General features: G+C 40.0%; 1 protein-coding gene across 1 annotated transcript in view; it reads right to left on the bottom strand.

Annotated features, from left to right (window-relative positions):
• LOC128647450 (probable ATP-dependent RNA helicase DDX60) overlaps nt 1-12,389 on the bottom strand; it is a 728,313-nt gene that overhangs the window by 41,591 nt on the left and 674,333 nt on the right. Inside the window, exon 35 of the mRNA XM_053700236.1 lies at nt 1,507-1,658. Within this exon, the coding sequence (XP_053556211.1) occupies nt 1,507-1,658 (152 nt within the window). The remainder of the gene's footprint in view (nt 1-1,506; nt 1,659-12,389) is intronic.

Below are 12,389 nucleotides of genomic sequence, written 5' to 3' on the forward strand. Positions count from 1 at the left end.
GCGCAAGAAAGTAATGCTTCATAGAGTATTTTATTTTTTAACATAACGTCACTTTATTCTCTTTCTCACTTTTTATTTTTTTCCCCTTTTTTTAATATAAGTTTTATTGTTTCTTATAACAAATAAAAAGAAAAAGAATAATATAACATGTCACTTTAAAGGGACACTGAACCCAATTTTTTTCTTTTTGTGATTCAGATAGAGCACGCAGTTTTAAGCAACTTTCTAATTTACTCCTATTATCAATTTTTCTTCGTTCTCTTGCTATCTTTATTTGAAAAAGAAGGCATCTAAGCTTTTTTTTTTTTTGGTTCAGTACTCTGGACAGCACTTTTTTATTGGTGGATGAATTTATCCACCAATCAGCAAGAATAACCCAGGTTGTTCACCAAAAATGGGCCAGTATCTAAACTTACATTCTTGCATTTCAAATAAAGATACCAAGAGAATGAAGAAAATTTGATAATAGAAGTAAATTAGAAAGTTGCTTAAAATCCCATGCTCTATCTGAATCACGAAAGAAAAAAATTGGGTTCAGTGTTCTTTTAAGTAAAAAATACACGCATCTCCCTCAGCCTGATCCTATCAGTCCCAAATGGCTTCCAGGAAAGTATGTGATTTTATGTATTATTATATAAGTTCATGACACAAAGGGGGTGGAGGATGAATAAGCAGTGCATGTATGAAATGTTATAGAATAGGAGTAGGGAAGTATTTAAATCGTACCACACCCATCAGTTTTTAAACAGCAGCAGAGAACACTGAGTTATCTCTTTGGTGGCAATGTGTTTTAAGTTAACAGGGAAATGCATGTTTTACAGAGGGAGTTCTCTTGGGTAATGCAATGTTGATTCAATCGGCAAACTGAGATAAAGTACTGTATGTTTTAACAAGCTGAGGCAAAGTTAAATATTCAATAGTGACGTCTTTAACCTTTTTAACTGCCTCAGTCTGCTCTACATTTCTTCTTTCTTTCAACAATCCCTCATGGTAACTGCTTTAAATCTACTAATTTTATTAATAATTTTAGAGTTCCAAACAGTCCCACATTTATTGGTACTGACAGTTTAGAAACTCTTCAACACCGTCTCTCCCCAGCTTTCCCTTTCCTATAAATGTCCCAGGGACAATCTCAGCCACATTCGCACCCTACACATGGAACACTTGTGACTTCACCCATCCACCATGTCTCTGAATACATAACACATATAGGCCCTGTCTATTGATATCCAATAAAGGTAGGGGCAAAATAATAAAAATATACCCTGATAATAGTGATATTTATATAGACAAATTATAATATTTGTTTAATTGGATTAAGAACAAAACTTCAGGGGGGAAATGTACACGTCTTCTCCACTTAGTCCCTTATGGTTTCCAGGAAATGTTTTAAAGTATGAGATTTGATTATATACGAATGATGTCAATTTTCCTAAAAAATACACCATATTAAATAAAGATTTTATATTGAATACTTTCATTGAGAAAACCACAAAAAACACATACCCGTTTTCTTTTACAATGGCATGCAAGGAGCCATGTTTGAAGAAGTCAAGCACGTACGAATTAAGCAGCATTGTCCTCCCACAAGCATCTACTTTCCTCAGATACATTTTAGGAATGTTTCTTTCATTAATGTAAGCAGTTTGCAACAGAAGCTACATAAAAATAAAGTTTTAGTAAAGTCAAAAATATTTATTTTCATTCCTTGCAAAGTTATAATTAATGACAGTGCTTTAACTAGAGCCTAAATAGAGATTAAAGGGTTAGAAATCTTTGTCTAAAAATACTTCACAAAAATACATTTTAATAAGAAGAAATATAAATGTAATAAAATATACCTACTTTGCCCAGGAAACAAAGCTTCTACATATTGAAAAAATGTGTTTATATTTTTAATAAAATAAGCATCATTGACCGCCAATAAAAGTAGGCGGAACATTAGTAAAAACAAAATTTATGCTTACCTGATAAATGTATTTCTCTTGTGGTGTATCCAGTCCAGGGATCATCCATTACTTGTGGGATATTCTCCTTCCCAACAGGAAGCTGCAAGAAGATCACCCACAGCAGAGCTGTCTATATAGCTCCTCCCCTAACTGCCACCTACCAGTCATTCGACCGAAGACAAGCAAGAGAAAGGAGAAACTATAGGGTGCAGTGGTGACTGTAGTTTAAAAATAAAAAAACACCTGCCTTAAAATTACAGGGCGGACCGTGGACTGGATACACCACAAGAGAAATAAATTTATCAGGTAAGCATAAATTTTGTTTCTCTTGTAAGGTGTATCCAGTCCACGGATCATCCATTACTTGTGGGATACCAATACCAAAGCTATAGGACACGGATGAAGGGAGAGACAAGGCAGGCGCTTAAACGGAAGGCACCACTGCCTGTAAGACCTTTATCCCAAAAATAGCCTCCGAAGAAGCAAAAGTATCAAATTTATAGAATTTAGAAAAAGTATGAAGCGAAGACCAAGTTGCCGCCTTACAAATCTGTTCAACAGAAGCCTCATTCTTAAAAGCCGATGTGGAAGCTACCGCTCTAGTAGAATGAGCTGTAATTATTTCAGGAGGCTGCTGGCCAGCAGTCTCATAAGCTAAGCGGATTATACTTCTTAGCCAAAAAGATAGAGAAGTTGCCGAAGCCTTTTGGCCTCTCCTCTGTCCAGAGTAGACAACAAACAATGCAGATGTTTGACGAAAATCTTTAGTAGCTTGTAAATAAAACTTTAAAGCGCGAACCACGTCAAGATTGTGTAATAGACGTTCCTTCTTTGAAGAAGGATTAGGACACAGTGACGGAACAACAATCTCCTGATTGATATTTTTATTAGATACCACCTTAGGCAGAAAACCAGGTTTGGTACGTAACACTACCTTATCTGCATGGAAAATGAGATAAGGGGAATCACATTGTAAAGCAGATAACTCCGAAACTCTTCGAGCCGAGGAGATAGCTACTAAAAACAGAATTTTCCAAGATAAGAGCTTAATATCTATGGAATGCAAAGGTTCAAACGGAACCCCTTGAAGAACTTTAAGAACTAAATTTAAACTCCAAGGCGGAGCAACAGGTTTAAACACAGGCTTGATTCTGACTAAAGCCTGACAAAACGCCTGCACGTCTGGAACCTCAGCCAGATGTTTGTGCAAAAGAATAGACAGAGCAGAAATCTGTCCTTTTAAGGAACTAGCTGACAAACCCTTCTCCAATTCTTCTTGGAGAAAAGATAATATCCTAGGAATCCTGACCTTACTCCATGAGTAACCCTTGGATTCACACCAATGAAGATATTTACACCATATCTTATGATAGATTTTCCTGGTGACAGGCTTTCGCGCCTGTATTAAGGTATCAATGACCGACTCGGAGAAACCACGCTTTGATAAAATCAAGCGTTCAATCTCCAAGCAGTCAGCCGCAGAGAAATTAGATTTGGATGGTTGAAAGGACCCTGAAGTAGAAGGCCCTGCCTCAGAGGCAGAGTCCATGGTGGAAAGGATGACATGTCCACCAGATCTGCATACCAAGTCCTGCGTGGCCACGCAGGTGCTATCAAAATTACCGATGCTCTCTCCTGTTTGATCTTGGCAATCAGACGAGGGAGCAGAGGAAACGGTGGAAACACATAAGCCAGGTTGAAGGACCAAGGCGCTGCTAGAGCATCTATCAGCATTGCCTTGGGGTCCCTGGACCTGGATCTGTAACAAGGAAGCTTGGCGTTCTGGCGAGACGCCATGAGATCCAGTTCTGGTTTGCCCCAACGATGAATCAATTGTGCAAACACCTCCGGATGGAGTTCCCACTCCCCCGGATGAAAAGTCTGACGACTTTGAAAATCCGCCTCCCAGTTCTCTACACCTGGGATATGGATAGCTGATAGGTGGCAAGAGTGAATTATCTTTGAGAATTCTAACATCGCTAGGGAACTCCTTGTTCCCCCTTGATGGTTGATGTAAGCTACAGTCGTGATGTTGTCCGACTGAAATCTGATGAACCTCACTGTCGCTAGCTGAGGCCAAGCCTGAAGAGCATTGAATATCGCTCTTAGTTCCAGAATGTTTATTGGAAGGAGTGCCTCCTCTTGAGTCCACGAACCCTGAGCCTTCAGAGAGTTCCAGACTGCACCCCAGCCCAGAAGGCTGGCATCTGTTGTTACTATTGTCCAATCTGGCCTGCGGAAGGTCATACCTTTGGACAGATGGACCCGAGATAGCCACCAGAGAAGAGAATCCCTGGTCTCTTGATCCAGATTTAGTAGAGGGGACAAATCTGTGTAATCCCCATTCCACTGACTGAGCATGCAGAGTTACAGCGGTCTGAGATGTAGGCGGGCAAACGGAACTATGTCCATTGCCGCTACCATTAAGCCGATTACTTCCATACACTGAGCCACCGAAGGGCGAGAAGTATAATAAAGAACACGGCAGGAATTTAGAAGTTTTTACAACCTGTCCTCTGTCAGGTAAATCCTCATTTCTACAGAATATTTCAGAGTTCCCAGGAAGGAAACTCTTGTGAGAGGGGATAGAGAACTCTTCTTTTCGTTCACTTTCCACCCATGAGACCTCAGGAATGCCAGAACAATGTCCGTATGGGACTTGGCAATTTGGAAATTCGACGCCTGTATCAGAATGACGTCTAAGTAAGGGGCTACTGCTATGCCCCGCGGCCTTAGGACCACCAGAAGAGACCCCAGAACCTTCGTAAAGATTCTTGGTGCCGTAGCTAACCCAAAGGGAAGAGCCACAAACTGGTAATGCCTGTCTAGGAAGGCGAACCTGAGAAACCGATGATGATATTTGTGTATTGGAATGTGAAGATAAGCATCCTTTAAGTCCATGGTAGTCATGTATTGACCCTCCTGGATCATAGAATAGTCTCCATCTTGAAAGATGGGACCCTGAGAAATTTATTTAGGATCTTGAGATCTAAGATTGGTCTGAAGGTTCCCTCTTTCTTGGGAACCACAAAGAGATTTGAATAGAAGCCTTGCCCCTGTTCCTCCTTTGGAACTGGGTGGATCACTCCCATAACTAGGAGGTCTTGAACACAATGTAAGAATGCCTCTCTCTTTATCTGGTCTGCAGATAATTGTGAGAGGTGAAATCTTCCTTTTGGGGAAGAAGCTTTGAAGTCCAGAAGATATCCCTGGGACACAATTTCCAACGCCCAGGGATCCTGGACATCTCTTGCCCAAGCCTGGGCGAAGAGAGAAAGTCTGCCCCCTACTAGATCCGTTACCGGATCGGGGCTGATCTTTCATGCTGTCTTAGAGGCAGCAGCAGGCTTCTTGGCCTGCTTACCTTTGTTCCAGGCCTGGTTAGGTCTCCAGACTGGCTTGGACGGGGCAAAATTTCCCTCTTGTTTTGCATTAGAGGGAGTTGATGCCGCGCTCGTCTTAAAGTTTCGAAAGGCACGAAAATTAGTTTGTTTGGTCCTTAATTTATTAGACCTATCCTGAGGAAGGGCATGACCTTTTCCTCCAGTAATATCAGAAATGATCTCCTTCAGTCTAGGTCCGAATAGGGTCTGCCCCTTGAAGGGAATGTTGAGAAGCTTAGACTTTGAAGTAACGTCAGCTGACCAGGATTTAAGCCATAGCGCCCTATGCGCCTGTATAGCAAAACCTGAGTTCTTAGCCGTTAGTTTGGTTAAATGAACAACGGCGTCAGAAACAAATGAATTGGCTAGCTTAAGCGCTTTAAGCTTGTCAAGTATATCATCCAATGGAGTTTCTACCTGTAAGGCCTCTTCCAGAGACTCAAACCAGAAGGCCGCAGCAGCAGTGACCGGGGCAATGCATGCAAGAGGCTGGAGAATAAAACCTTGTTGAATAAACATTTTCTTAAGGTAACCCTCTAACGTTTTATCCATTGGATCTAGGAAAGCACAACTGTCCTCGACGGGAATAGTTGTACGCTTAGCTAGGGTAGAAACTGCTCCCTCCACCTTAGGGACCGTTTGCCATAAGTCCTGTGTAGCGGCATCTATTGGAAACATTTTCTTAAAAATAGGAGGGGGGGAGAACGGTACACCTGGTCTATCCCATTCCTTAGTAATAATTTCTGAAAACCTTTTAGGTATTGGAAAAACATCAGTGTAAACAGGCACTGCATAGTATTTATCCAATCTACACAATTTCTCTGGCACTATAATGGTGTCACAGTCATCCAGAGTAGCTAAAACCTCCCTGAGCAACACGTGGAGGTGTTCAAGCTTAAATTTAAATGTAGACATATCAGAATCAGGTTGAAGCATCTTCCCTGAGTCAGAAAAATCACCCACAGAAAGAAGCTCTCCTGCCTCAGCTTCTGCATATTGTGAGGGGATATCAGACATAGCTACTAAAGTGTCAGAGAGCTCTGTATTTTTTCTAGTCCCAGAGCTGTCTCGCTTTCCTTGTAACCCTGGTAGTTTGGACAATACCGCTGTAAGGGTATGATCCATAACTGCCGCCATGTCTTGTAAAGTAAACGCCATGGGCGCGCTAGATGTACTTGGCGCCACTTGAGCGGGAGTCCCTTGAGCGGGAGTCAAAGGTTCTGACACGTGGGGCGAGTTAGTCGGCATAACTTCCACCCTTGTCAATTTCCTCTGGTGATAAATCATTTAAAGACAGAATATGATCTTTATAACTTAAAATAAAATCAGTACATTTGGTACACATTCTAAGAGGGGGTTCCACAATGGCTTCTAAACATAATGAACAAGGAGTTTCCTCTATGTCAGACATGTTTAAACAGACTAGCAATGAGACCAGCAAGCTCGGAAAACACTTTGATAAATGTAAACAAGCAAAAAATAAAAACGGTACTGTGCCTTTAAGAGAAACAAATTTTGTCAGAAATTGAAAAACAGTGATAAAAAGCAGTAAATCTTACGAAATTTTTACAGCGTGTATAATAGACTAACAGAGCATTGCACCCACTTGGAAATGGATGATTAACCCCTTAGTTTCAAAACCGGATCAAAAAAACGATATAAACGTTTTTTAACAGTCACAACAAACTGCCACAGATCTGCTGTGGCCCTACCTGTCCATACAATGACTTTTGAAGGCACAAAAACCCTTTGTAGAGGTCCTAAGTGTTCAGGGGACTCCTTCAGGGAAGCTAGAAGTCTCAAGCTGCAAAAACTACTGCACGATTTAGGCCTGAAATTAAGCCCCTCCCAACCTGTACTCACAGTGAGAGGGCCATAAAAACTATCCCTAGGCAAAATCTAGCCAGCCATGTGGAAAAAACTGGGCCCCAATAAAGTTTTATCACCAATATGTAGAAAAAAACGTTTAAACACTTCCAGCAAACGTTATCTTATTTTCAGTAATGTGAGAAAGTAATAAGAATATTACCTTTTACAGCAAGCATGATACTAGTCGTTATTAAATCACTGTAATCAGGCTTACCTTAAATAAATCCGGTATTAACAGCATTTTCTAGCATATTCATTTCTCTAGAAAAAATTAAACTGCACATACCTCATAGCAGGAGACCCTGCACACCATTCTCCCAGCTGAAGTTACCTCATCTCTTCAGTTATGTGTGAGAACAGCAATGGATCTTAGTTACAACCTACTAAGATCATCAAAAACCACAGGCAGACTCTTCTTCAACTTTCTTCCTGAGGCTAAAACAGTACAACTCCGGTACCATTTGAAAATAATAAACTTTTGATTGAAGATAAACTACATAAATTCACCACATCTCTCTAGCTACTTCCTATCTTGTCGAGAGCTGCAAGAGAATGACTGGTAGGTGGCAGTTAGGGGAGGAGCTATATAGACAGCTCTGCTGTGGGTGATCCTCTTGCAGCTTCCTGTTGGGAAGGAGAATATCCCACAAGTAATGGATGATCCGTGGACTGGATACACCTTACAAGAGAAATGAATGACCGTGCACCATCCAATCTCTAAGTAGCTGCACCCACTTATTTAGAATATTCATATGCCACGATCTAGTCACAAATCCCATGCGCACTTATTACATATTGGAATCGTATGCGCACGACTCACGAGTCACCAAAATGTTAATCCGAAATATTTGTTTTACCCAAGGATGGCATGTGCAAATAATTTGCCGATGTTATAACTGTGCCGCTGATCCCTTTAGTATTTATTTCTTGCAACCTGATAGTACTGCTAGTATTGGGGTAATACATTTCTCTGCTAGTGGTATTATAACCAATAATAAATAGGATGTGACAAAAGTTTATAATTTACATCCAATTTACAAATGTTTATAATCAGCACTTAGATAAGAAATAATATGTGCATGCGTTAAGCACGAAGGACTTCAACTACTCATGCGTGCCGCAATGATGTTTCTACCTAGGTAGAACACCGTTATAGGGCCTGCATAATGAGCAAAATTGTGGGTTTGGCAGAATTAAAATATTTGAAGAAAAATTACAAGCAAACGAAAGAAATGCTTTAATAGGTACTAATTACAAATATGTTTTATTTTTTACAATGTTTGAAAAGAGGTTTAAATCATTTTTGAGTTTACTATCCCTTTAAGTGAAGTTAATTTTCCAAAACAACCCCAGTTAGCATTTTTCTTAAATTTTAGCACTAGAAAAAAATACTAATCAAATATTGTATCAATTCAGAAAACAGAGAACTTCCCAAATCCCAAATTTTGTTTTACTTTTTACTCAATGTAAAGTAAGCAAAATAGTTCATGTATGCAAAGCCTTACATTTTTTTAAGGAACATGAAACCCAAAAAATGTATTTCATGAATCAGACAGATCATGCAATTTTAAACAATTTTCCAGTTTACTTCTATTATCTAATTTGCTTTATTCTCTTGTTATTCTTTGCTGAAGAAGAAGCAATGCATTACTGGGAGCTAATTAACACATTGGCAGATCCCATAAAATGATGCATACATGTGCAGCCATCAATCATCAGCTCCTGAGCCTACTTAGTTATCCTATTAAAAAATGGTATCAAGAGAATATTAGCAAATTAGGTAATAAAAGTAAATTGGAAAGTTATTTAATATTGCATGCTCTATCTGAATCATGAAAGACTTTTTTTTTTAACATCAAACACAGAATACTGAATACATTCAGACATCACATTTACAAAAAATGGATTTTGGTTGATCTATGGCATTTTTCTGTAAACATTTGTTTATCTTATTTAAGTTATTTAGTTCATTGTATGCACTGTTACAAACAAACAAATAAATACATTTAAAGCGAGTGACAATTCTGCATATGTTATAACTTTCCAGTGCACTATGGTTGTTGACCACATATATGACAGTGGGGCTCGTATTTTACATGAGTGATTTTATATATGTAAATATATATCAGTGGTCCGTGCCTTATTATGTCATTAACCTCAAACTGCTAAGCTATTTCACACCCCTGTGCTGAGCAGTTTTGGAGTTTTTAGATGCTGCTCACATTTAAGCCCCACTATAGGTCTTTTTAGTTGCAAACCCACACATATTATGTCTTTTTTTTTAGGCAGGTCCTGCAATGTAATACTTTACTGACAATCTTTTGGACCTCGTCAGTGAGGTGCTGCCATATCCCTCTGGGCTACGGGTCCACATCTGTTTCCCACATCACCCTTAGGAAAACTTCCCCAAGGATAATAATTTGCATACACAAAAAGAGAGAAGCACTCAATTAGGGAACGAACAATAGTGTAATAATTTGTTCTATGGCTAGTTACCACCCCAGAAGCAGCCTCTTTTTGCCCAGCATGTGCCATACACAGAGAAGAACTTTCCAGTAATATATCAGTCTGATCCTGACTAAACAGTATAGTCCAGCCCCGAAATACCAGGCAATCCCTCTCCGAACAAGAGACATAGCAAACCCCAGACATAAGTTTTGGCCTAGTGTGGGCCTCGTCAGTGAGGTTTAGCCATATCCCTCTAGGCATATTGGGCAATGGGTCCATATCTGGTTTAGCACATCACCCTTAAGGAGACTTCCACAAAGGTCATAATTTGCATACACAAAAAGAGAGAAGCGCTCAACCAGGGAGCGAACAATAACGTAATAACTTGTTCTATGGCTAGTTACCATCCCAGAAGCAGCCTCCCAGGTGGTAACCGGGCCATAGAACAAGAATGACTGCTTCCCTTTCTGTATGTACCCCTAAAGATTTAGTTAAAGGGACATGAAATTCCAGATAGAGCATATGATTTTAAACAACTTTCTAATTTACTTCCATTATCAAATTTGTTTTGTTCTCTTGGTATCCTTTATTGAGAAGGATACTTAGGTAGGCTCAGGAGCTGCTGATTGGTGGCTGCACATATATGTCTCATATCATTGGCTCTCCAATGAGTTCAGATAGCTCCCAGTATTGCACTGCTGCTTCTTCAACAAAGGATGCCAAGAGATTGAAGCAAATGATGTAATAGAAGTAAATTGGAAAGTTGTTTAACGTTGTATCTAAATCATGAAAGAAAATTTGGGGTTCCATGTCCCTTTTATGTGTGCCTTACCCCTGGAGCAAGAATCTGGTGTCTCCCAGCCTCCAGGGTTTGGGGTCAATTTAACATGGTGCGGACAGACATACGCTGTCGGCATTTATCATTGCACGATCAGTTCTTGTGAACTGCTGGTGCAATACTGCCCCCTGCAGATTTGCGGCCTATTGGCCGCTAGCAAACTATGTCGATCAACCCGATCGTATTCGATCGGGCTGATTACTGTCCACCACCTCAGAGGTGGCGGACGAGTTAAGGAGCAGCAGTTTTAGGACCGCTGCTTCTTAACTTCTGCTTCAGTCGGAACTGAAGAGGAGTGGGTCGGAAGCAGCAACCGCTGCTTCATAAATCAACACCTTTAAGTTTAGTTAGGTTTCAGCGTTTCTGTGTTCCAGAGGATCCTGCCTCTAGTGTGCTAACTTCATCTTCCTTCCTCTGTGAGCAGTGCTTGTTTAGTGGGAGGAAAGAAGCCATAGGACCATGCCATATACAGGATTTAGGTAGTGGATCACTGGTATTTAACCACTCACACTAAACAGACTGTGCTATTTGCAACTCATTAAGAGCCCCAACATGCACCACCAACAGAGGGACTTACACAATTTTGCGGTTCAGTTGGGAGGAGGATACCCTGCAAAAAGTGGGACTTTTTGCCAATTTGTTTTATACAATGTTTATATTCTAATTATGTTTCACTCTTTTAAATGCTGCATTAGGTGTTTATTGAGGATAATAAGAGACATCAGCATTTATACTGTTATTATTGCGTTAATTGTACTGTGTTCTATTTGCATTTACATACATTCTGTATTACTTTATTATTTGCCTGTCTTATTATTGTGTATGGGGTTGTTTTCATTGTCTCAGTGCTGTGGGTTCCCCAAGAAGTATTATCACTGAGTGGGGGCACTGTACGGAAGATTATTCCTGTGAAGCCACAGTGTCAAAGGTGACTGTCCAGTCTGTACCATCGTCACTGAAGAAGGGTAAGGAATGACTTACACAGAGTTGTATTTTAACCCCAGAGGTGTCACACAAGATTTTTTTTATAAACCATGCACACATTTTGCTAAATCGTGAGCACGATTTAGCTAAATCGCGTGCACAATTTATAAATAATTATAATCATGCTATTCCACCTTAAAGGGACATTATACTTAAGATTTTTCTTTGCATAAATGTTTTGTAGATGATGCATTTATACAGTCCATCTGGGAGTTTTTTGTAACAATGTATAGTTTTGTTTATTTTTTAATAACATTGTGCTGGTTTTCAGACTCCTAACCAAGCCACAAAGTGTCATATGTATACATGCGTTTACAGACCACTGCTGGCTCCTGTTTGTCTAATCTGTCTTTTCATATAAAGGGAAGGGGGGGGGGAGATTATCTGGATCCAGCCCCTTTCACTGGGTATTACAGCTAATTTCATCAACAGTGCTAAATTAGGAGCTTCTAAGTAAGTCTTTAAAAGTTTTTTTACTGGATTTTTAGATCAGTATCTATAAATATCCTTCTTTATAGTAGTGTCTATTACATGCAGTTATATGAAAATTGGTGTATACTGTCCCTTTAAGCATGAATCCTCCCCTTTACAGATCATCCTGCTCCTCCCCTAGCTAGTCATGTTTTGATGACCTATCTACAGGAGGTGGCGCTCTCACACACCAGCTACTAGTACGTTCAGTTCAGTGGGATGGAAGTCTGATACATCTTGATTCATTTCGGACGACTGTCTAACTTCATTAAATAATTAATCAGTTCACTTGTTGGGCACGTGATGCACAGATTCTCCTATTACGGATGCTCCACCGATCTGATTCCTGACTCCTGAGTCACTGTCCGACTCGTCCTGACACACAATGCAGCGTTACATCTAGTTCTTACCCATATCATATGGATAACCAGTCTTTTGTTGCATATG

Source organism: Bombina bombina, chromosome 2, assembly GCF_027579735.1.
Source record: "Bombina bombina isolate aBomBom1 chromosome 2, aBomBom1.pri, whole genome shotgun sequence".
NCBI classification, from domain to species: Eukaryota; Metazoa; Chordata; class Amphibia; order Anura; family Bombinatoridae; genus Bombina; species Bombina bombina.